At 33.8% G+C, this 26,938-nt stretch overlaps 1 protein-coding gene across 19 annotated transcripts in view; it reads left to right on the top strand.

The window, feature by feature from the left end:
- The window catches only part of NBEA (neurobeachin), a 460,255-nt gene that overhangs the window by 138,358 nt on the left and 294,959 nt on the right, over window positions 1-26,938 (top strand). For 7 of the 19 annotated variants that reach the window (XM_086881580.1, XM_086881578.1, XM_086881576.1 and 4 more), the window contains exons 18-30: window positions 1,711-1,819; window positions 3,789-3,870; window positions 4,080-4,203; window positions 4,532-4,724; window positions 4,959-5,981; window positions 7,752-7,969; window positions 9,409-9,562; window positions 16,146-16,169; window positions 18,666-18,846; window positions 19,467-19,597; window positions 20,874-20,981; window positions 22,557-22,725; window positions 24,120-24,215. In XM_086881580.1, coding sequence (XP_086737706.1) covers window positions 1,711-1,819; window positions 3,789-3,870; window positions 4,080-4,203; window positions 4,532-4,724; window positions 4,959-5,981; window positions 7,752-7,969; window positions 9,409-9,562; window positions 16,146-16,169; window positions 18,666-18,846; window positions 19,467-19,597; window positions 20,874-20,981; window positions 22,557-22,725; window positions 24,120-24,215 — 2,612 coding nt within the window. The remainder of the gene's footprint in view (window positions 1-1,710; window positions 1,820-3,788; window positions 3,871-4,079; window positions 4,204-4,531; window positions 4,725-4,958; window positions 5,982-7,751; window positions 7,970-9,408; window positions 9,563-16,145; window positions 16,170-18,665; window positions 18,847-19,466; window positions 19,598-20,873; window positions 20,982-22,556; window positions 22,726-24,119; window positions 24,216-26,938) is intronic. The other 12 variants (XM_086881588.1, XM_086881585.1, XM_086881583.1 and 9 more) reach the window with 3 other exon arrangements.

Raw genomic sequence — 26,938 nt, 5'->3', positions numbered from 1 at the left:
TATTCCTGTTTCACAGTACAGGAAACAGGCATTGCACTGTAATACACTGAAGCAGAATTGTATAAAGAGATGTTACATGATTTATGAAATCTAAACCAATACAGTATTACTACCAAATGTGTAGGTACTCAACCAGTCACCGTTGCATATTCCTATATGCATCACTGATCAAGCTATAGAGTAGAAGTAATTTATTCTCAGAAATAACCAGTAATGTGTTAGATGAGAGCCTGAATAACTAGATTGATTTTTCTTTGTGATCTGTGATGATAGACTACTTTGACTAACCTTAGCATTTGACAAAATCCTTTTTTTTCCTCCTGTGTCATATTTGATTCTTTCTATGCCACCACATGAAATAATAGCCCATTGTTTACTTTTGGGTTTTACTCACACATTTAAACCTCCCAATGGATTTCTACTTCTATCTGCTAAATCATACCTTAAAAAGGTTGAATAACTGTAGGTTTTCTCATAACTGACTCATGAACTCCCTTCTGTGCATAGAAAAGTACACACAGTTGTAAGTTGTTGCTACTCTCTTTTGTGGTACTTTGAAAGTTATAAAATAATCTATTAATTTCAAAATTTCTAGAAAGAACACATTTAATTTATGTGTACTGGTAATCATGAAAACACAGTTTCTTAGCTTTTGAATGCATACAATTTTTAGAAATGTTACTGTATCCTATTTAATTTTTTTCTGCTGCTTTAATATAGATTATTATTTATTTTGAAGGATGATTTTTATTTCATATCCATTATAATAGTAGGTAAATTTAAGTAGTACTAGATGAATTTAGTGATGCAAAGTATGAGAAGTGCTCTATTTATGATGTTATATTCCATTTTTAAAATAGGACATTTTTATATATTATTTATATATAAAATAATTAATCATTATAGTTTGTTGTTTAATTATAATTATTTATAAGTTAATTAATATAATAATAATTATCAAATTATTAGTTAAATATTGATGTTTATATTAATTACTAATAGATAATATAATTAATATTATATGTTTTTATTATATACTTAAAAGAGTGGGGCTTAGGGACAAGGGGAATTCATTGATGTTAACTGCTTCCTTCTCCACTTTTCAAAGATTTGAGTATTTTTGGATCCCAGATATGAAATACACTTGAATCATGTAGAATTCTGTAACTTTTCAGGATTCTTTTTTCTTTTTCATTGCAACATGTGTTAGACCGGGATTGAATTATTTTGGCTTCTTGAGAGAATGATATAGAAAGAACAAAGGTGGTACTTGAAAAGTCCCTATATACATATACACACACACACATACACACATACATATATATATATACATACACATATATATATATGTATGTATGAATCTGGATTGTCCTGAGTTCTTGTGGCATGACAAAAGGTGTGTTCTTCAGTGATAACATTTTAACCAGCCTGTGCACATCTTGAACTTTCCTACCCTGAGTAAGACAGGAGTTGACTTTGAGAATGGTGTTTGATTTTATGCAAAAGCCCATCCTAAATACAGCATTGTTTTCTGAGAACCTTCGTATATTTGTACAATTGCTTTCATTGTGGAAAATATCTTAAATATATATAAAATAACATGTTGAGAGCTTTTTAGTACTGTGTCAAAATATTTGGGTTTTATCTTGCATTTGCTTAAAATGCTCATCACGCTTGGCATGTGCCTGATATTTTTGTTTTCTCTTACAGGAGAAAGGTTGAAATCATGCATACTCACAGTCTTTTCACACTTCTTGGAGAAAGGTTGATGCTGCACACAAATACAGTAACCGTTACAACATATAACACACTTTATGAGGTACAAATTATTAAATGTAAATATTATCATTTCTGCTGTAAGAAGTATGACTTAAAAATATCTGTGCTCTATAGTATCCTGATTCTTAAGACTTTGGAGAAAAATTTTAGAAAGTTTGAGAAAGTATTTCTTGGTTCATAATGTATTTTGCCACATTTTAGATGTTTTTATTAACATTGTCATAATTTTTACATAGGCCCTATAAAACTTCCCACTTCTGATAGAAGGGATCCTGTTACTTAGAATGTTCATTACTTTTAACAAAAAAAAGCTAAAAACCACAACAGATACTGCAGACCTTCAATTGCTTATACTTCTCCGTTGTTTGGAGAGTTTCTTTCCATTGAAATGGAAAGTGCTGAAGTCAGAAATGCCTCTTCTTTTTTCTTTTTCATGTCACTCATTTTAAGTTTACAAGATTTTGAAGAGTGCTGTTTTTCCTTTTTTAACCATGCCAAATGATAACTAACACAGCCACTTTTATGTAGCAGATACTGCTTGAGGTGAATAAGTATGGTTCTTGTAGAAGCTTCAGTTTCAATGATGAACAATTTCATAAAAGCAAAATATTGAGAACATCAAGTTGGTTGAAACCCATGTCTTCATGCCTGCACACTTAAAGGTCATACCCAATCTTCAATTATTGCTAAAATGGTGATGTAGAGTAGAATCTCTTGCAATTTCTGCAAATCTTACCCACTAAAAAGATTTTTAATATATTTTTTAGTCACAAATAGATCTCATGACTAGGTTCCAGAAAAGAAAAAAGAGACTAGAGGAGTGCTTGGTTTTCAGGGTTCTAGGTTTGAGTAACATAGAAAATTTTTCTCCTATGATTGTAAAAACCTAGACATCATCTATTTGCCAATAACTTAGATCCAAATTCTTTACTATTGCACATTACCTTTTATGGTTTGGCCACTTGAGCATCAGAGTCTAGTTCCTGCATTCAGTCTTCTGAGAGCTTCTGTGATTGGTATTCTCAGAAAATGCATAACTCGCTGACAAAATCAAAGTCCTCATGGAGTTCAGCATCCACAGGCATTTACATTTGATAAAATAGCCAGAGGAAAGGAGAAAAAAGAGGTTGAGTGCTGCAAGTACAGAAGATTTGCTGAGAAACTGATGCTAAGGAACAGATATTTTCCATAGTCTCTCATAAAAAGCAAGGGCATAATTGCCCTCTATTCTGTTTTAAATATCAGTATGTAAAGACCTATTCTAAGATACTGTTATGACTGATGTTAGTTTGATTATTTTTTAATGAGAGAGCAAAAGTTCTTCTTTAAAATAAATTTTACTACCAAAATTACTCTATTTTGAAATGCATTTTCTTGAATGTATTTACTGAGAATTCTGTGTTGATACCACTGAATTTTCAGTTTGTTCTTAAAAACAAAGTTGCATATACATATCCAGTGACAGATATCCCAGTGTGAAAGATTTGCAGTGTTGCCTCAATACAGATTAATTAGGCTGTCAGGTACAATTCAAGCGACAGGAGAATGCTCTATCTTCATCATTATGTGAAGCCCCAGGATTATTCCTATGGAGTGCTATCTCTGACTCTTATACTTTACTATCTAGAGGAAACCAAAGCCAGTTTTAAGGATTATTTGGTTTGGTTTTGATGAAATGTATGAGAATGACTGTTGATGTATGTAGCTTGTGAAAGGTATTTTGATCTGTGAATGTATGACAGAATGAGAATATGAATGGAATATCTTTAAAATACTGTTATTATATATTTAGTTTAGCTAATCAGCTACAGTACAACCATTAAGGTCTTTATTCCTGCATAGAGGAATTGCTTTATCCCATTCTTCAAGATTTAAAATATTTCACCTAAATTTTTTATATGACGTTGCATGTGATCACGGTAAATGTTCTTAACAAATTTTAAAATTAACAAAGGAATACTGTAGTGTTTGATTAAAGATGGTAAAAGGAAGTTAATATTCTGTTTTAGATTTTGACAGAACAAGTATGCACCCAAGTTGTTCATAAACCTCATCCAGAGCCAGATTCAACAGTGAAAATTCAGAATCCAAGTAAGGACAATATATTATGTTTGTTTGATAAATGTGTTACCCAGAGGCTGTGGAATTTTGGAAATGATGGGTCAGAAAGTGAACAATTCATTCATGTATTTTAGATACATATGGGTTTCAGTTGCCTCTTGCATTAATTGCTGTCAGCAACTATTTATTTTTTTAAACATTGGTAAAGTGCTTTACATAACTAATTTATTCTTTCAAAGTGATTCTTAAGGTGGTGGCAACGCTGTTAAAAAACTCCACACCAAGTGCAGAGCTGATGGAAGTTCGACGTTTGTTCTTATCTGATATGATAAAACTCTTTAGTAATAGCCGTGAAAACAGAAGGTATGTCAATACAAATAGTATGCTCTCCTCCTTGATTTCTGGGTAATAATAATTTGTTATACTCTGTGTAGTGTTTTATTGTCTGTAATAAATTAAATTTATTTAAAATAAATTTAATACATTTGTGGTAACATTTCTTAGTTCAGTAGCTAATACTGGATTCTGCTCTGTAGTATACTTTTTTTTTTTTTCATACTGAAGTATTTTTGTGGTTATTCCTAACATTGGATTGATGTTAAGCAATGATGTTCCTCCCATCTTAGTCATTGTAATGTTAAAATAAAGAAGCTTTGTTTGGATATATTTTGAACTAATTATTTCACTTTAGATGTTTACTTCAGTGTTCAGTGTGGCAGGACTGGATGTTTTCTCTGGGATACATTAACCCTAAGAACTCGGAAGAGCAGAAGATCACAGAGATGGTTTACAACATTTTCCGTATTCTCTTGTACCATGCAATAAAATATGAATGGGGAGGCTGGAGAGTGTGGGTGGATACTCTTTCTATAGCCCATTCCAAGGTAAGGAACAGCTCATAGATGTTTTTGTGAATGCTGATAACCCCCAAAGGCAGTAGCAATATAAGATGTAAAGTGATTTAGTGCCATCTGGTGGCTCTCGGTATTCATGTCAAGGCAGCTTTTTTCCTTGTCACTTTGTAAGCTGTACTTAATATGTTCCTACAAATGTTGCTAGATTCTGCCCAGTTCATCTAGTGTATATTCCTCCACGTACTCTCTTCTTTTCTTTTCAAGGTCACATATGAAGCTCACAAGGAATATCTAGCAAAAATGTATGAAGAGTATCAAAGGCAAGAGGAAGAAAACATAAAAAAGGGGAAGAAAGGGAATGTGAGCACAATCTCAGGTCTTTCCTCTCAGACAACAGGAGCAAAAGGTGGAATGGAAATTCGAGAGATAGAAGATCTTTCACAAAGTCAAAGCCCAGAAAGTGAAACAGATTACCCCGTCAATACAGATACGAGGGACTTGCTCATGGCTACAAAAGTGTCAGATGATGTGCTTGGAACTGCTGAGAGACCTGGAGGAGGAGGAGTGCATGTGGAAGTTCATGACCTTTTAGTTGATATAAAAGCTGAAAAAGTAGAAGCTACTGAAGTAAAACTTGATGATATGGATTTGTCACCAGAGACACTGGGAACTGGAGAAAATGGTGCACTGGTAGAAGTGGAATCTCTTCTAGATAATGTATATAGTGCAGCTGTTGAGAAGCTCCAAAACAATGTTCATGGAAGTGTGGGTATTATTAAGAAGAATGAGGAAAAAGATAATGGTCCATTAATAACTCTGGCTGATGAGAAAGATGAACCTTCTAATAATAATACCTCATTTCTCTTTGATAAAATACCTAGTCAGGAGGAAAAACTTCTTCCTGAGCTTTCAAGTAATCACATTGCCATTCCAAATGTTCAAGAGACACAGATGCATCTTGGTGTAAATGATGATTTGGGATTGCTTGCACATATGACAGGAAGTGTAGATATAACTTGTGCTTCAAGTATAATAGAGGACAAAGAGTTCAAGATTCACACCACTTCAGATGGAATGAATAGCATTTCTGAGAGGGAGTTGTCCTCATCATCTAAAGGATTAGAATATGCTGAGATGACTGCCACAACTCTTGAAACAGAGTCTTCTGGTAACAAAACTGTACCTAATGTTGATGCAGGCAGTATAATATCAGATACAGAAAGATCTGATGATGGTAAGGAGGCAGGGAAGGAGATACGGAAAATCCAGACTACTACCACGACCCAGGTAAATTTCAAGTAGCCATGTAGCCATGTCTGATGTAATCACTGCTTATTGCTGAGGGGGAGATTAATAGTATGAGATCTAAGAGATATTTTAAGTATAATTCATTAATTATATGAAAAAAGTACATCTTCCAGGCCCATTTTCTTTGAAAATGCCATAATGTGAAATCTTTCATGACTTTATAGAAAATATATATTGCATATACTACTTAAATAGCAGTTATTTCCTACCAAATCAAAGATAAACTACATTGACTTGGTTTAAATGTGTGGACATTAATCTCTTTATTAAATAATCTTCTCAAAAAGAATTATCAACTGAGCAACCAGCAGAAATTCATCGTCTAATCTCTTCTTTGGGTGCTATGAACTCTAAACTGTCCATGGTTAAATACTTTTTCTTAAATTAAGTTAACTGTAATAAAAAAATAAAGTAGTTATTAAATAAAATACAAATGGAAAATTATTGCTTTGTTGAATAATGAGAAATTTTATTTTAGCATGTTTACAGTGGAGCTGGAAGTTGGAGTTTTGATTGCTGTAGGTGTAGTAACTACCTCATTAGATTTATCTTCTTGAGACCACTGAAAAAACAGGCTTACTTAAAGACCAGTCACCTAAGTAGAGATACTTACATGTTTCATGCTTGTTTATGCAGCAGCAATGCAGGTCAAAGCCTGTTTTTGCAGACACAGTATTACTGGCTAGATAAAAGCTCCCCAGTTATATCACAGTTATGGTACCACTCTTGCTGCTGACATGAGGGTTACCTGCAGTTGTACCTGAAGGAGAATGTATTTGACTGGAGTTGCTAACCTCAAATTCTGTAAATACATGTCTACAATCGTCTCCCTGCCTTGTCAGTGACTGTCTTTTATTCAAATGGACTGAAAAAAAGCAAGCAAATTGTGCAACAGAGATAGGAACTACTGCTTACTTCTAAGAGCAGTTAATACTTTTATTAATAATAGATCAAATATTGAAGAGTATCAAATTCACTCTTTCCTATGTTTCTAGCTAAAAACAAGCCAATAATTTAAAGATAACTCTAAGAAAAACATAGGAAATGCAGTTATTTAACTGTAATAATTTTAGTCCGAAGAGGTCAGATTATATAAAGGAAACTTTTTCTGCTCTCATAATTCTGGCTACAGCTGATCAAGATCAGACTAAATAAACAAGAAACTTTTCAGTTCAGCTTGAGTGCTATGTCTATTTTTGCATTGCTAAAATAATTGTTTTGCAGAGTTCTCTTTTGTTTTTAAATTGACAAAATGGGATTTGGGAGACTAGATGTAATTCTCTAATGATCCTGCTAAAAAGACCAGATAAATTAATCAGTTTTGAAAAATGAGGGGCTGTCCAAAATTACACATTCCTTGAAGCCACCACTATGTAGTTTGTCCATGTTTTCAGTCAAATCTTCCAAGAAAATTGTGTCTTTAGCCCAAAATATAATTGTTACATATAAACAAAATCTTGTCACTGACCTTGAATGGACTACATTTGGTCTTTTCTGTAAGACTTCAAGTGAAGAAACTGAAATTAAAAGCTTGGTGAGTAGCTGAAAAGGGGGCCAGCCACAGCCCCTCAGCACTGACTGGTTTGAGCAATTGGTTTGAGCAGTTCATTTACTGCCTGCCTTGGAACATCAATATCTCCTGTGGTTTTGTGGCCACATGGTTTTATCCTTCATTTCTCAGGTTCTGTATTGCATTCAAAAACACACTGCATAAAGTTAACATCATTTTTGAACCTCTTGTTGATGTAGGCAATACAAGGTCGATCTGTCACCCAGCAAGACCGGGATTTACGTGTTGACTTGGGGTTTCGAGGGATGCCAATGACGGAAGAGCAGCGACGACAGTTTAGTCCAGGCCCACGCACAACTATGTTTCGTATTCCAGAGTTTAAATGGTCTCCCATGCACCAGCGGCTCCTGACAGACTTGCTTTTTGCACTAGAAACAGATGTACATGTTTGGAGAAGGTGGGTTGTTGTTTCTTCTTTAACTCCTGATCTGTGTTTCCATCAATAAGGAAAAATTAGGCGTGTTGGAGGGGGGATGGTGGGGAGGAAAAGAGTTGGTGTTAGCTGCAATGCCTCTTCTACCTTCTCTTTTTACCCCTTTCCCAGTCTGGAACAGCTCTATTTCACAGGTAGTAATTCCTGTTTTCTTGAGGAATTGTATAAATCCTGAAAACCTAAACAAGCTGAGCCATTTTTCCAGCTTATATTGAGCATTAGAATCTACCACCCCTGTTCCAGACAGGATGACTTCTGCTAATGGCCATTTTCCTAACTGATCAATTAAAAGAGAGCTTCTCTGCCTGCAAGGTGTATACATAAAACCTCTTTCCTGTAACATCTTCTGAGGAAACGCTCTATTGAAAAATTTTCTTTTGCATGCCAGCTCCTGGTTGGGTTTAGTCTTGGTGATCATATAATATTTTATGTGATTTCCTAGTGCTTTTGTACGTTTTGTACTTGTTAATAGAGGTACTTTGTAACTTTAATATGAGACATTTTACTCTAATTTCCACTACAGAATAGTTCATTTTCACAAACCTTGAGCATAGTTTTATCAAAGGAGCAGTTTATATCACATTTAATTTCCAGTCAGGTAAACTCACTTGGAAATAGACAATTTTTGATGTTTTGCTTTGGACAAGTTTATGGGAGGAGGTTGTATTTTGTGTTCAGCTAGTGCTTGAAGGTTAAAGTTCAGATTGTATCTTTTCAGTTGAAGTCTTTAATTTTTGTTTGCTGGCTAACAACAAATGTTGCTTTGGGGAAGGACCATACTTACAGACAGAGCATTCCTCAGTATTTTTACACAGGGGTTTTATATTTTGGGGGAGTGACTGTTTCATAGGACAATTGCTCACCAATTAGGAATTGCTGAGATTTCACCTACTCTTACACGCATCCGTGGCTTTCAGAGCTATTATTAATGCTTGGTTTATTATCAGTTAACAAAGTTAATATGAAATCAAGTTATGGCCATGTTATCAAGTTTCTCCTTTAAAACCATAGTAGGTGTTACCCTTAGCTGTTATCAAGGGTTCTTCAAATGCCACTGGTGCAGCATGGTGAACTCAATATGAAATACTTGCTTTCATGCTGCAGAAACAACTCCACTGCTTTCAGCAGAACTGCCTGTGAAGTATTGGATGATGGGAATAAAAGGTTAGAAGATGTTCTCAGCTGTGTATTTGAATATAATCCTGTGAAAAAATAGATAGCAATCAGTTTGTTCATTAAACTAGCCTTGTTGATATTTTTAGGCAATTTACATGCAAAGTTTTTTAGACCAGATTTTTCCTTTTTATCAAAGAAACATTCACAATATGGTTGCAAAGAACGTATTTATCTAAAATTTATTTTAATTGTTTGTTTTTAATCCATCTTTTCTTCCATCCTTACAGTCACTCCACAAAGTCTGTGATGGACTTTGTCAATAGCAATGAAAATATTATTTTTGTACACAACACAATACACCTCATTTCCCAGATGGTAGACAATATTATTATTGCTTGTGGAGGAATTTTACCATTGCTGTCAGCAGCCACATCCCCAACTGTAAGTACAATATTTCCACCTAGTGGTCGTATTAGAAATTGTTGTTAATAATGCAAACTGCTATTTTCAGCTGAACCTTCTTTAGGGACTCCTGTCCCCTTTCTGCTAATTCCTTCAAAAATTTTAATTTATGATCAAACTGTTACACTTTGATATACAGAGTGTTTATAACATTTTGCATTTGAAGTGCTAATTTTATCAGAGAAGTAGTACATAGTGAGAATAATATCTCATAGTTATTTAATATTTCATTTAAAGGGATGACCATTAGGATAATGATTCCTGTAATAAAACAGCATGTTTTATGATGTCTACTCATTGATATTCATAAACCTTTTTTGCATGGCCACTATTAGTTTGCATTCCAAATGAGTCATCCCCTCTCTGCTGTGTTTACTTCTTCCTTCAATTGGTCCTTCCCCCTTTTTTTTTTTTTAATCTTATATTGAAAATAACTGATTCTTTTATCCCCTGAAAGGTGTAACTTCTTAGCAGATTAAAGCTCAGGCAGGCAGAGTATCATCACTAAAAAGGGAGGAATATTTTATAAATACTGCATTATTGACAAGAGTAATTATGTTATTCGAATGGGATGCCTTGTCTGTGCATTTAATATCTGTGACTATTTCTTTCATATTAAATGTCATCTTGAGCATCCTGTAAAAATTATCTTTGGTTAATATTGGTATGTGAAAGGGGAGACAATGAGACCCATGAAAGACAAAGACACTCTTCTGAAAAAATGTAGGTAATAGGCACTGGAGACTGCAAATGGGATTTGCAATAAAATCTCAAATAATTTTTTCTAGACATTCAGCTATTGAGATTACTTTTTTCTTTACTGTTACTTCTAGTTAAATATTTTTTTGCAGATTTTGAATGGTATGAATGTATATGCTGTCAATTTGCTAAGCATTAATGTGATTTTTAGACAGGCAATTAATGATAAAATGCTGTCTCTTTACTATTTTTAGTGTTAACTGGAAAAATATTTGCTATAAGCAAATATATATAAGTGAAAGACTACAATTAATGTCTGTAGTCAGAAGAATAATATTAAGGTCCTGATTTTGCAGGTGCTTCATTGTAAATATTGACAAGTATGAGCAAGTTCATACTGAGCCGTCTTGAAACACAGGCTGCACTATCATTCTTTAGAGGAAAGGACATTGGGAGATGTTTTTTTAAAGCAAACATTTTAGGCATCATTTGAAAATGATGGTGTTTTGACATTTTTATATAAAAATATAAAACAGGCACAACATCAATTAGGTTTCACTTCCACTGAATGCTATTTGCGGGTTTTAACTCTTGTCCTGGTTTATGATACTGCAGAACCATTTTACGGAATAATGATTTTGAGGTTCATTATTCCCCTCTATTTATTTTGGATAACATATATGTGTGTGTCTGTGTATAGACAGTTACCTGACACAGCTTTAATAATTACATATCCATTTGTTAAAATACTGTGTGTCAATACTGCCTTGCTCAGTAGCAGTGATTTTTATGCACTGATATGAAAGACTACATTTTCAAATTTGGGTATTATGCCCACATTTCTCCACTATATGGGGACTTTGTGTATTATGAACACTTGAATGCTTAATTTTACCATCTGTCCAGGTCAATAAAATAAAAATAAATTGTGAAATAGAGTAATTCACTTAAAGTTTGGTTTCTGGCTTCAAATTGAATGAATCCTACTGTGTCAAACTAAAAAAAAAAAAAAAGATTCTTCCTGCCCATTCAACTCCATTCCTGTTCCTCATTGCCCATCCATAAGGATTAAAAAGAAGGTGGATTTATTCATCACTGTGACAGATATGAACAGTGCAGCTCATCTTCCCTTCTTAGAGCAGGTGCTCTCCCTCAGTCTTGTTCTGAATCACGGTTTCGAAGGGAGCAGATGTCCTGCTGGGTATCAGACCACTTGTGAATATCCATCATATGATGAATGAAAAGAAGTTTCACACTGATTCTCAGACTTCTAATGCTTGTGCATCCTTGAACTGCTATGCAGAAGTGGATGGATTGCTGGTTCAGAATATATTTCTTCTCAGTCCTGAAAAGGGCAAAGTAGGCCGCTGAAAGCAATCAGTTACAAAAGGCTGTCTCGCCCTCCTCCTTCCAGAAGTTGCTAATGGGAAGAGAGAAGAGGTTTGAAATTGGAAGATTGATATGACATTTCCACTGCATAAAAACACTTACAGCAGGCCTGCTACTAGACACTTTCTGCCAGATTAAAAGGGGAAAAGACCTGTAAGCTTTCTCCCTCACTGATCCAAAGACACACAGAATCACAGAACGGCTGAGGCTGGAAAGGGGATACCGGAGGTCATCTGCTCCAACATCCATGCTCAAGCAGGGCCATCTACATCCAGTTATTCAGGACTGTGTTGAGACACCTTGTCACTGTCTCTGAGGATGGAGACTCCATCACCTCCCTAAGCAATTTGTGCCAGTGCTCAGTCAGCCTCTCCATGGAAAAGTGTTTCTTGATTTCCATGTGGAACCTACTGTGTTGTAATTAATTACATTAATGAATAACTTTCTATCCACAAGGTACAGAGTTCATATCCCTTCCAACCCCAACCATTCTGTTAGTCTGTGTAGTTCTGTGATTGAAGCCAGGCGTTAGAAGTCCACTCAAGCCATATTGCACTGCTCTTCCAAAAAGAAGCTGTTCACAGGCTATGTAAGCTGCCCCCCCTGGGTCAGCCCATGGGCCCATCTGCTTTAGCATTCTGCCACCAACAGTGACTGCTTGCAGCTTACATCAAAATTCAGAACTCTGAGCAAGCACATTGATTGCTCTAATAACACTGTTTCAGCATTTAGAACTTTAACAGCTAGAGAGGGTTTTTGAGCTGTCATATTTAATAACCGCTGAGGAATTCATCCTTCTAGACTTTATCTAATCTTTTTTGAAGCTACTTACGCCTTTAGCTTCCATAATATCCTATGGCATTGAGCCTGACAAAGCAATTATATAACCTTCGAAGCACTTCTTGTCTTTGTTTTACTTAAGCCTGCTTAAATGCATAAAGTCACTATGTGCTTTACTGTTTATACTATGAAAAGAGTGGTTAATCATGTCTTTATTCAGTTCCATATCCTTTATGACTTTGTAGGATTGAGTCATACCTCCTGGTGTGTCTGTTTGAATCCACACCATCTTCCTGGTGTTTAGTTTCTGATCCTCCGTATCTCTGTTCTGAGGAGCTTTTCTGGGTTGTCAAAACCCTGACATTTTGTAGATCCTGTAGAATACATATATTCAATTTATCAACATGCATAAGCTCATTTTTACTGAATTTTACCCTTTTCACTTTCATGAATGGTGGCACTGATATTCCCACTGAAGATCTTTTGGGGCCCATATTGAAATTTTAAAGTAGTAGGTTTTATTTATTTCATTTTAGTATCTTTTATTTGTGGTATAGGTCATGTATTTACATCTTCTTATAGAAAATTAATTTACTTTTTAGTCTGCAATAATGAAACATGAAAGCAAAAAAACTATAGAACAGACAGTAAAGGTCATTCCACCCTTTAACTTTGGGATGACTGAAACAGGGATAGAATTCATGAAGAGATTAGGGTGAATCTCAGTATTCACTTGAAGTACATATATGTGGCCTAGATTTCTAGCCAATGGAGATCTACCCAACAGAAGCAAATGATTCAGATATCTCAGATGTAGACATCTACCAGATCCCTGTAGGGTCTGGCTGGAATGATTGTTAGCTTGGAGCTCAATCCAGTCTCTTCATGAGATAGCTTGTTTTGTAATGGAGAAAGACAGAAGCACACAGTTCCATTTTCGACTGTCTCACAGTCCTGCCTGTGCACAGCTCCTTGATTTCAGTGAATCACTGGGAGTTCAAGCAAATCTGAGTTCATTCTGGGCCACTCCATCTTAAGCAGTCCTAAATTCTGCTGCAAAACTCTCTTCTCAACAATCTGCTATAGATTTAGCTGCTATTACATGTATCCCATTGCCTCTGATTTTTGTAAAGCACTTCACCTATTTCTTATTAGTAGAACAGATGCTGAATATTAGATGCTTGAATTAATTAAGTCTATTTGAAGAACAGAGCCAAGCATAAATTTAGCAAAATGACTTTCAGAATGCTGGAGCAATTGCAGTTTTGGTTTGTTTTTTTTTTCTTTTGTACAACAGATTCTATATTGTGTTCTCTCCCTTGCTAGAAAAAAGTAGTACAGTCACAATTTACTTAAAAAGATGAATATTTGAAAAACTTCCCATTTCAAAAAGACTTTTTCCTTTGCATAGTTCAGATTTGGAGAGAAATGGCAATTCTTCTGGGCTGGGTGGAAGATTAATGCATGATTCCTTGCCTGCTGTAGAATGGGCAGTCTTAACTATAGAATTCCCTCACTATGGAACTCTAGTAATAGAAATCTACCTTTTATCTTGTGGGGTTTCTTTTTGTTTTCTTTTTGGTGTGGTTTGGGGTTTTTATTTGTTAGGTTGGTTTTTGTTGCATTTGGGTTTTGTTTTTTTTTGTTGTTGTTTTGTTTGGTGGTTTGGTTTTTTTAATCCAGACTAGGATGATCTGAATAGAAAACTTTAAATGTAAATAAAAAAAAAATTTAAAAAGAGAAAATAAAAGGAAAAAAATTCATCTTTCCTGTAAGCAAACCACTCACAAATGGGTAACTCAAGAGTGCAGAGGTTATATGTTTGTATGGCATACAGGGCAAAGTTTACCAAAAAAAGTAATTCACAATAATCTATTCCCCCAATTTTTAATATTTTACTCAGTTTCTTTTTACACTACTCTTATCCCAGGGTCTGTACATGGACTTGCTTTAAATGCTGGTGTTTTTAAAATGTTGCCAATTGTATATATGAAACAATTTGAAATTGAATTAAATATTAGCAAAAAATATGAGCAGATTTTTTGGTTTCAAATATAATCTGTAGTGTCTTCTAATTTTAATTCTGATGTCTAGTATATTAAATTTGGAATATTAGATAATTCTGCTACAATTATGGGGAGGTCATAAAATAAAAAATACTGATTTCCTTTTATTTTCTCCTTTCTGTTGGGAGGCTTTCTAAAATTAGCTACAATCATAAGGAAGACATTATTAAGATGCTGTGGAAGTGTGAAAACCAGGACCTGTAAGGGAAAAGGTTTGCAGAAGATGATTTCTGTTAATAGAAGCAGGTTTACAGATAAAACATTTTGTGTACAAGCTAGCAACTGGAAGTAATCACTGCTTGATACAAGGATAGCAGCTGTGACAAGGATGTGAGGACATTAAGCAAAGCAAAAGTAAATTTGAGGAGTTTAAATATAAGTGACAATTCAGAACAAACTTCCAGAATTCAAAATATCAGCTTTCGAATTGTGATTTGAGAGCTGCTGGTGTTATATGACCTGACCACAAAACTCCATTAAACATTTAATGATGGCCTCATTAGGTCTGTGGATTAGAAGCTGAGATGTATGACCTGTGTATAGCATTACTATTAACATGTTCAGGACTTTCGTTGTTCCACGGGTACTGTGTGGTCTACAACAATTCTGAGAATCAAAAGTAATAAAACTGATATGAAAATTGTCAGCTACTAATTGAGACATAATAGCCACAGGTTAATTCCCCAGCTGCATCCAACTACGAAAGAGGAAGACACATTTAAAAACTGGTTGAATGTGGTATTTACTGGCCCAAGGAGGAAGAAAACAGTTTATTTCAGCTTTTTTCTTTTTCTTAGAATAGGTTCTTCCAGTGTCTAAATTGTAGCAATGATAACTGACATACTCTGAAGTGTCTTTCTATTTTTAAAACAGAAGCAGTGAAAACTTAAGAATTAGTTCCTAGCCCACTGTGATAATAGAGAAGGTGGTTCTACCTAAAACCAAGCCATAAAAATTTAACACACTATCTAATTGTAAACAATGAAATTTGAAGGTCAACTAAGTCTAAGTGTCAGTAAATCCTGATATTTTTTTTTCTTGTGGCTCAAAGCCATTGTCTTATCTAGTTTGATACTGGTTTATGTTTAACTTGTTTACTCCCAAATGTAATGTTATAGTGATCTATCTTGTAATGTATCCAAGGGAAGAGCATTATGCATGAGGAACCAGGTTGTTTGTTGTAATTCATATTTGTTTTTTCAAAGCAATTTAAACATATTTGCCTCCTCATAAAAGGATTAACTACTTTATTACATTTCAGTTGAACGGCTTGTTGTAAAATGCTCATATCTGTATAATTAGTTTAAAATTATTTTGCATTGCTTCAAAAAAATTATCTACTACATAGAAGATGTACATTGCTTTGGAAGGATCAGTGCTTACATGAACTCTATAATAGTACAAGATTTAAAGTTTTCCTTGTGCATAGCTATCTTTGACAAGTCTTTATTTTCAAATGTTCATGCTGAGCTTAAATGTTTTGCTGTTTTTAAATAGAAAATAAACAAATGTATAATTCCAAGATATTAATTTGTTTCAATTTACCTTGTATTTTTAGTTAACTTAAATAATTTTCTTTTTCTTTTATTGTTGTGATCTGTTGTCTGTTTTGTCTGTTGCATGTCCAGGGTTCTAAGGTTAGTATTGCTGCTGTAAGTTTCAGTTTTTTGCATTTTCAAAAATACCTTATTTTTGATCATTTGATATTTTGGCTTTTTTTACTATTATTATTCTTATTATTATTTTCCTATATCATACAGTGGGATGTGAATAGGAGTATATTAGGTGTAGCAATTAACTTTTCCTACCATATCTCCCGTAATAACCTAATGTAAATTGTGGTGCGTGCTGTTAGCTCCTGGCCTGCATGTAGCCAGGTCTGTGAGCTAATTTAAGTTATAAATGCAGTTGTCAGTAGAGAAACTCTTTATGTCCTGAGTACATTCATTGTATGGGAGACTTTGTACTGCTCTTAAATTACACTGAGTAGTTATGGAATGGTGATTAGTTCACTTTTAAATGAGTTTTAGAGACACCACTATCTAAAATATTGGTGATACTAGAAGGCAGCTTGATCAATAATGGAGTATATTTTAGACACTATTACAATGCCAATGTGATGTAATTTAACAAGTAGAAGTGATGGTAAGTTTAATGTAAAAAATCTTAGTCATTTATTTTCATCCATGTAGCAGAATTTTAGGGAGATTTGTAAAAAAAAAAATTAAAAAAAGATTCTTTTTAATTCAAAGTTTCCTAAAATATTGCTAAAATACACTGAAATCTTATAGTAAGTGAATTTAGTACATAACCTGCAAAACCAAAAAAGCACTAGCTATTCTGAGAGATTTAAGACTATGATTGGCACAATACGATTGAAACTTGATAAAAATCAACATCAGGCAGTCAATGGGCTGCAAGCGAGCCTGATATTATTTCAAGCATAAGTTCAAAGTTCAAGTTTCCACAACCACATATGAGTTTTTCTAGCAGACTGTTATGGCTATAGATTTTTGCAAATATATTTTCTTTGGATGAGTGCTTTTGAAAAATCTTCTTCCAGTCTGTTATAAAAAACCCAGCAACTTGTTTTTCAAAAGAGTAGGAAAAAATTACAAACTAAACAGTGGAGCCCTGGCCAAAGAAAGTAGGAGATAGGCTGAAAATCTTTCTTCTGAGAGTTGTCACTTTACTATTTTTCTAATATTATTGGGCAGTTCAGATAGATGACATCCCTTCCCAAATCACTCATGTGACCAACATGCTATATCCTTAAGAGAAGTTAAATGAAGAGCTATCTATCATTATGGTGACACATGTCACTTTGTATCTTTCATCTTTCAAAACAATTGTTTCCTTAATACTGTTTGGCACAGTTTATGTTTGGCACAGCACTTTAATAATTTTGATGTAAAAATATTCTTAAAAGTAAGCCATAGTCCTAATGATGTTTTAGAAGTATGAAAATAAAGGAATATTTTGTTTTCTGTGTTTTCTTATTTCCTTTGCAAGGAAATTATCTTGAGAGCACTATATATATATATATATATATATATATATATATATATATATATATATATTTATAAATACTTCTAAGCAAATTAATAAAAGTAGAGAAGCACAATGAAAGTACTTTTCAAAAGGACTAAACTGTGTGCTCAGAAAGTCTTGCAACTGGAAAGCTTATTGACAATCAGTAAGAACCTTCCACTTTTAAACAAATTTTAAAATAGTATTTAGACATATAATTCTGGATGAAGACAAGTATCACGCATGCCTGTTTGCAGTTTGCCTAGCTCCAGAGGTAAAAGGGTTAAAAGAGATATTTATTTTCTGGATTAAGCTGGCTGTTTCCTCACTTATCCTTGCTGTTAATTACTTGAAGGCATTTGAAAACATGACTCTGGACATCTAAGTGTCTTTTTAGAGAAAAATATTTTAGCTTTCAGAAATATTGAGCTCATTCAGAATTTTTCTGCTGATTCCCACTAAGGAGAGTCCAACAATACTGTAGGAAATAGGAACAGGAAAGAAACAGCAGCTCTTTGGGACATGTGAGCTGCATGCCATCCCTTTTAACTTTACCTCTCTTGTTGTTGTGAGGTAGCAAACATAATTGGAGAATTGGACTCTGTCAGAATTCTATAAGCTGTAAACATTCCAGGGAAAATCGATTCATGGAGACAGAGTGCAAAACTGTATGCTTTTTCCCACTCCACTCTCCACATTTGCTTGTTTATCTAGAGCATAAAAAAGTAAAAGCTATACACAAAGTAATTCCTTTAATCTGTTACCTGTTTGCGTAGCCTATGGAAGAAAGTAAGAATATGTTGCACCCTCTTTACACCATGCATTGTTTTATTATCTGCCCTTACTTTGTCTTTATGTAATTGCTAATAACTTTCTCATTCATATTAGACTTTTTCTCATCTATTACAGCATGTAAACGTAAATAATTTTCCCACTTTTCATGAAGCCTTACTTTGAATTTCACTCACAGCTTATGTTAGTGATGTCAGTAGGAGATTTTAAAATAACTTTTCAGTCTTTCTGCCATTAAGCATAACAATTTAGATTTCTATGTGTATGTGCTGTCTTTATATTTCGGTTGTGTTCAAACTGTTTAATTCAATTATCTCCTTTTAAAGACTGAATTGGAAAATATTGAAGTGACACAAGGAATGTCAGCAGAGACAGCAGTAACGTTTCTCAGCCGTCTGATGGCAATGGTTGATGTACTAGTATTTGCCAGTTCTCTAAATTTTAGTGAGATTGAAGCTGAAAAAAACATGTCTTCTGGAGGTCTAATGCGACAGTGCCTAAGGCTTGGTAAGTCAGCAGACAGGATGTATTAAATAGTTACTTACAGATCAATGAGTTGTGATGGATCAAATAGTGACATGTGTAGGAAAGGACCTTGTAGGTAGTGTTTGATGTGATAAAGTAAAAATCCCATTTATTATTGATCTGATACGTTTTTAAGGCCGATTCAATTTAGTCATAAGAAAGACATGTCTGAAAAATGTTCTTCCTTATGTATTTCAGGTTGTAAAAGTACTAAATTTAAGTCAGTAAACAGACAATTTTTTTTTCTTAAAGCTGCTTTGATACCTCCATGTTGCAGTTTTTCTTATCCAAGTCTCCACGGATTTGTAGGACTTTGTTGGCTAAGTAAAATAAAAAGAGTGGGATACTTGTGCAGGCACTGTAGACCTCAATATATTTTGCAACAGTATGGCATTTATCTTCACTGTTTACTATCATTCATACCACTTATTATGTTACTGATAATTTTACTGCTCCTGGTGTAAAATTTGTGAGTTATTCTCAATTCTCAATTTTTAATCAAATTTTCAATTACTGCCTACTAGTAATCAGTGCTAATTGATGTTCTAAATATAATTTTGAAAAAAAATTCTAATTTGTCTCATTTTCATTTCTTCTTTTAGTTTGTTGTGTGGCTGTGAGGAACTGCTTGGAATGCCGGCAAAGGCAAAGAGAGAGAGTAAACAAGACATCATTAATTGGCGGTAAAACTCAAGATGCTCTTCAGGGTGTAACAGCATCAGCAGCAACCAAGGTAACTGAGCCTTAAGTAACCAACAGCAATGATGAAAAGTCTGAAACACCACTTTCTTAGATCATAAAATAATTGTAACTGCCTTCTCAAATATTTGGCAAAAGCTTAGGTTTTTCCTGTTAACTGGTTTATGGTAAAAGTGTGTGAGGAGGCTTATTTGAAAGATGAAAATCTTGATGCAGGAGTATGACTGGAGAAATTCCAACCAGCTTTTGCACTCTTGCTTGGCCTTCTTGAAAAAACAAGTCCCCTTACTCACCTCTGCCATTTATACCTGCATAGATTGTTTTATTCCATCTTTTTTTATTCCATTCCATTTACTCTCCAATTCGGATGAAATCCTGCAATTACAACTCTGTTGGTGAATATCTGAGTTCCAATAGCTTCAACAGACCTTCGAGTACATATTAGGCAGTATTTACTATCTGCTTTTAGAAGTGAATTTTATTGGTTATTCAGTTACCACTGAGTTTTTAGTGTCATTAATTCATTCTTCTATTATTTATTTTTTTTTTAAGTTTTTCACAGCTTTAAGATTTTACGGATACAGAAATTAAAATCTGAAATAATTCGGTGGGGCCCAGGACTAAAATACAATACATTGCATGCTGTAAAGGATCCCTTCTTTTTCTGCTATTATATTTTCATTACTAAATCAGTATTTTTTCATCTCTAAAGACTTTTTCAAACAGTTTTTGCAAAATTAGCTCCTTTCACAACATTATTTCATTAAATCTCACAAAGACATTACATTTTTCAATATTGTCACATTCAATGCAAGGAAATTCACTATAAGAAGACTTTTAGGTGTTCAGGCATCACATGTAATATATTTTATTTTTTAAAGGAAGCGTGCCATTTTGTGTTTTTTAAATAGTAACAGTTATTTTATAAGTAGTCTGCAGTAAGTCTCAGTAAAATTAACATTTATTTTTATATTTCTGTTTAGCATTTTCAAACATAACATGCATTTTAGAAACAATTTATTGTTCTGCTATGAAGCAATTGTAATCTGAAACAGACTAGTGAAAATTACTATCTTAACTCTGTCTAGAGATACAGTCATTCCAAGGTACTGGAAAGATGTAACAATTTATATCTAAGTAGTATTAAGACAGTAATTCAAAGCATCACTTTATTTCTATTTTTATCTGAGTATTATGTGGAATACCATCTGAGATTGTTGTACTAGCTAACACATACGTCAAATTAAGGTTCTAACAGAAATGCTTTGATATTTTGAGACAACAAAAATCTCACTACTTTTTATTTTTAGACTCCCCTTGAAAATGTCCCTGGAAATCTTTCTCCCATAAAAGACCCTGATAGGCTTCTTCAGGATGTTGATATTAATCGTCTACGAGCAGTTGTTTTTCGTGATGTGGTGAGTAATATGTGCTGTAATTCTTTCTCTTGCAAAATCATCACTTCTCTTTTGAAAGAGATTTTGATTGTACCCAAATTAAAAATATCCTTAATGTGTGGCACTTCATAAATAATCTGCAAGCTATCTGCTTGGAACTTGGTAACTACCAGCCACCTTCTGCACTTAAAAATTATATTGATTAAGCTATTTGAGATTAGTAGTTAACTGTAATAGTTAAGTAGTAGCCTTAATTTTATACTAGCCAATCACTGCCAAGATAAACAATTTATGTTGATAAAAATTTGATTACAAAAGGTGTCAGCTATTTGTCTGATTGGGGTAGAAAGAAGAATTAGTATATATGTTACAGAAATGCAGCAAATCAGTTTGTAAACACAGTTCTCACTTCTCCTGAACATATTTATGTATGTAAACGTATATAAAAATGTTTTTCAGATTTTTCTGCTGTGGTTTTTAGCACAAAACTGTACCACAATGTACTTGTTTCTGAATATAGTACATTAGGAATTATTACTGTATACCTGCAAGTACATATCTTACATTTAAATTCTCCAACCTGAGTTCCAAGTGGCAATATTCTGTCACCTATTCTTAACTAATGGAGAAAAGAATAAAAGAAAGCATGTTTCTGTAAGTTCTATGAAATAAATTAACAGGAGAATTTCTAGTTATTTTAAGACTTGTAAAAACATGTAGTCAGGTTAAATAACACCCAGAAAACATGGAAAACAAGCACTGGATTTGTAATAGAAAGTACATACTTACGGAATTGAGAAAAGATGAAACCACTATAGGAGTAGATAGAAACTAAAGTTTGCATTTTATCATGTTAAGTTTTACACTATAATAATAATAAAAGACATTTCAGTTGAACTAGAGCAATTTAATCTCAATCAGGATAATAGCTAAGCCATAGATGGCAGTTTTCCTTGAACAGTAGATTACATGGGATGAGAAGAAAGGAAGACAGCAAAGTTATAGTGGTCCTGGCTTTCACTTACCTCAGTCCTAGAAACCAAGGATTGCTGCTGACGGCTCCTGTGAAAGGGAAATCAGAATATACAAGCTGGAATTTATTTCTGGAAGAAAAACAGTGGTACATTCTCCCTGCTTCTATGTATTACCAGAAGCTGTTATGCCTACTTATGCATCCAGTGTCAGCTAGAGAAACATAAGTGATCTTAGATTTCTCTCTTAGCAATCGTACCCTTTTCCCCCTTCTGTCAGGGCCTTCACAATCTCATCCTTGGGGCAGCAGAAGACAGTTGCCCCTGCTGCCAGAAAGCCTTTAAAGCACTCTCAGAGTAGAGTCAGGCCTCTGTTTTGAAAAGTCCAAGACTCCCAAGATTTGTGTAGTTGCCAAATCACCTCCAAAATTCAGGACTTATAAAGTGCTCTGTGTGTACTACTCCACTGAAAATCCACTCAGCCTTCAGCGTTATCCAATTGCTGCTATGCTGGCAGAAGCAGCATTTCAGAAAGGTATTATCTATTAAGCTTTGTGATGATCTTGTACGAAAATTCTATGAAAATATTCAATATTCTAGATGTGTTTCTTTTTCCCTGGCACAGGACGACAGCAAACAAGCTCAATTCCTAGCTTTGGCAGTAGTTTACTTCATCTCCGTCCTGATGGTCTCCAAGTACCGCGACATTCTGGAGCCACAGCGAGAAACGGCGAGGTCTGGGAGCCAGGCAGGTAGAAATATCAGACAAGAAATAAATTCACCAACAAGTACAGGTAAATTTGTTTTCTTCAAATGTTATGTAATTTATTTAATTTTTTTTTTAGTACTGTAATTATTTCACTACCAAGTATTTTTAGTGAGTAGCTTAAGATCCTAATAAGAAATTATATATTACTTTCTTCCAGTATAATTATTTGGGATTTTGAAATACATATTTCAGGTATTCTCTCTATTTTCTTATATGGTATTACTAATTTTCATTTGTATATTTTTTAATATTTTTATTTTTCTTAAATTGGAAAACAATTTTAAAGAAACAGGGTTCTTGCTGGAGTCAAAGTTGTAAAGTACAAGGTAGTTCACCAAAAATCTTCCTGAATCTGTTACGTGTTAGGAAGAACAGAAATCTTTATACTAGGAAATGAATAAACAGAGAATAATATGAAATGAAAATGAATAAACAGCTGCTTGTCCGTGTGAGCTCCTTTTGTTTGAGCGAGGAGGTTTGTAAAAGACATAGTAGTGGAGGACTGAGTACTTTCTTGGAGTCCTGCTGTATTGGTGCCTGCATTTAAAAGCTTATAGTAACAACAGAATAAAACGAGAACATTGCTGTTGCCTTCTTTGACTGAACTGTTTGTGATTTGTTTTAGTGGTAGTGGTTTTACTGGCACATGTTCTTCAGCCCGAAAGGAGGTAGTCTGTTAGGTGTCAGAACCTGTTAGAAATGAGGGATGCAAAACTTACACCACTTTGTTTCAAAAAGTTTGCACTCAGTCCAGTATTTTATTTTTTCAAGACTGACTGGATTGATTATAACTGTACCTTCTGTGTTAAAAGAGTTGAACAGGAGCTTCATTTGTCCACAAATTTTTTTGGTGTATGTTTTTGTTCTTGTATTGATTTTTAATTGCTTTCTTCATTTATGGAGTTTCTAATTTTCATTCTTCACAGAATTTTTCTTCCAATTTGTGTCATATTCACATTTAGTCATTATGATTCATCATGATGCTTTAATTTGCTAAGTAATTTTCTGAGGTCAATGTGCTTGTAGGCTTCCCATTTTAAAACTACATGAACATAGTCAGTTAAGAGAAATCATAATTCTTTTTGCCTTCCTGATTTAATGTTATGATTCTGAACTAAGAAACTGCTGCTTTCATCCATGATTGTCTTGCCTATTTGCTTGTATATATCTATCTATCTATCTGTGTCTTTTTTTCCCTATAAATGTTGCTCTTGAAGTGCCCAAATAATAGGTGTGCTGCTTCCTATCTCTTGATACAGAACTTGTTTTTTTTCTTTTAGAAATGCCTTTTTTTGTGTTGTTGGTAATACCATATTTGCATGTTTCAATGAGATAGGATATCTGTCATGGATCCACAGTGGACCAGGCCACACATGAATACTAGCTGGCTCACATTTGATTCCATGATTTTCTCCACAGTTGTGGTCATACCATCTATCCCTCACCCAAGTTTGAACCATGGATTCCTTGCCAAGTTAATTCCTGAGCAGAGCTTTGCCCACTCATTTTACAAAGGTAATATTAACATCATCTCCTAACCTGTTTGGGTGTTCTTATTTAATGTAATGCACTTCAAGAACTAAATGTGATGTTACTGTTGATAAATAAGTATACGCCTCAGGTTACATGGAGATCAGACCTGATGATACCTTTAAAACTTTAACTTCCTGCCTACATTTTTCTAGAAAATTTCTCTCCCATTTTTACTACAATTTATTATATTTAATTATTATAAAATAAAAGGAAACAAACAAAAACAACAAAAAAAAAACAAACCGTCAGGAGAAAGGAAAGGATATAGGAAAATTTAAATGCTTTTGGTTTGTGGTTATTCTGCTACAATTAGGTCCATAAAAATAAAAAAATAAAAATAAAATCAGTCCTGTTTTGAAAATATTGCATACCACATGACGTATACAGCAGTTTTGTAGTATTCCCTTTCCCTGTATCTTTTCCTGTTCTTTTGCCTTCTTTTCTCGCTTTTTTTCTCGCCTTCCTGATGGTATGTAAACCTCTGATATTGTATGTGAATTATTTTATGCTTGTTAGTTAATGTGCTGTGCTGTGTTTCTCTTGAAGGAAACCAATTTTTCTACCAAAGCAACTATTATATGTTTTGGGCCTGATTTGTTTTGTTTTGTTTGTTTGTCTGTTTTAATAGATACTCTCTCAGGTAGGAACATGGGGGTTTTTTGTCATTTCGTGAAAAAGAGAGGGTTACATGAATGTAACTTTAGCCAAGCTTGCATGTACATTTCCACAATTTGCATGCACTTTGCTGTAAACACAGAACGTAAAAGAATTTAAAAAATATAATCTGATGAAAATGTCCTTGGTATCATTTTGTAAAACCTCACTGGGTAGAAAGACCAATTTATAAAAAGCATAAGTGATTTAGAATGCATCCAATTTATAAAGAACAGAATAGCTAACATCCAACTTCAGTAATAAGGTGACTTATGCTTGTCATATGCTGTTCTGGGAGTATTATGTTAAGATACTTTTTATATCAACTTAAACTATCACTATGTTAATCTGGCATTTCTTTAGCTTTGATGTGTGCATGTATATTTATTATAAATTGCTTTGGTTTCTAACAGTGTGTAAGCTAGGGTTTGTGACTTTGATTCATAAGATTATTGTCTGCCATACAAAGAACAAGATATTTTGTATTACTCAATATTATATTAATATATGATATTATTAGCTATTGTGCTTGTTTTACCTTGAGTTCAAGTAAAATAGTTTTGGTTTTGAAATAGCTCAATAGAGCTACATTAAAAGTGTGAGCAGGTTAGAAGAAAAAAGTGTTTTGGCTTAAAATATAAATTGTTCAGCAAAGGAAATTTTATCTGTGGTTAGTTATTTGTTGATATCATCAGATCCTCAAGGGTTTTTACTCTGTAGGTCTCACTGTCACACTCTTTACAGCTTCACCCATTGGAGGAAAAACAATTCCACTTTTTATATTGTGAACACAGTTCTTCAGTGTTGAACATAAGCAAAAAGTTAAATGAAAAAATTTGCAGATGCTGTCGGAAGAGGCCAAAAGTCAAAACATATTTTGTCATTCCAAGAGAATCTTTCATTCCAGTGGATAAGCCAATTGGTTTCTTTTTAGTGACGTGACTTGCTTTCAGATGTTGGCAGAAAATGTAATTTTTGAATATTATTTTACACTTTAAGGTATTTCTACTTAATGCAGAGTGGTTTTAGTGTATTGTTAAAATTAACAAAACATTTTTAAAGCAAAATCCTACTTATTAAAAAATTGACAGAAATGAATTGTTAACTGGAAGTGAAGACGTATTTTATTCATTCCATATGGCACTAGTTGGATATAAAAAATTCTTTGTTTATCAAGCAAATTGTATCACAATTGTTAGAACTGTACAGGAAAAGATCTCTATGAATTCAGGAAGAGGGATTGACTCCTTAAAAGGAAACCATTTCTCCATTTTTAGTAGAATCTAAGTATCTGACCAGGAAGAAACTTACCAGGGAAAAGGTAAGATAGAATTAGGTATATTACCAGTATTTAAAATAATGATTTTGTTCTTAGTGACACTTTTTTCTTTTTTTTTTCCCCTTACCTTTACATGGGGCAATATCTTTAGTTAAAATCTATTTAGTGCGAGGCCCTACTTGTCTCAGGTGCATTACAGTAGGTGATCAGCAAATGCTTCCCAGGAGTAATGGCAGCTGGTGTCAAGTGTGGATTATAAGTATTTTTTTTTTTATTTGAAACTTTTCCATTTTCATCATAAAAATATATTCAACTTTGCCTTCTTTATTGATATTACTGTGTATGAATAAAAGTATTGAAATAAAAGACCTTAAAGTATATTTTGCAGGGAAATATATTCTGCCCTTACTTACATATGTTTGTAGATGGCAAAATTACGTTTCTTTTATTATTATTCAGATATTGCTCATAAACTAGGTGTTATGGTGCTTGAAGAAAAAACTTCACACCCAGGAAGGAAAAACTATTACAGTAGTGTCCATGACTACCATTTAACAATAAAAATATTTATTTCTTTATAATATTCTATACCTCTGTATTTATTTTTCCTTCTGACCTGATCCATGAGGAGACAAAAATGTATCTGTATCTGTAGATTTACTCCTATCATAAGTTTGTTGAAATTGCTTGTGTTTCTCCTGTTTGTTTCCAGTAACTTTAAAGGATCTCCAGTGCTTCTAAATTAGTCAGGGTGTAGTCAGACAAAGCAGAT

This window comes from Cyanistes caeruleus, chromosome 3 (assembly GCF_971803275.1).
Source record: "Cyanistes caeruleus chromosome 3, bCyaCae1.hap1.1, whole genome shotgun sequence".
Classification (NCBI taxonomy): Eukaryota; Metazoa; Chordata; class Aves; order Passeriformes; family Paridae; genus Cyanistes; species Cyanistes caeruleus.
Note: the sequence above shows the minus strand (reverse complement) of the source record. Positions and strands in the feature narration are given on the sequence as shown.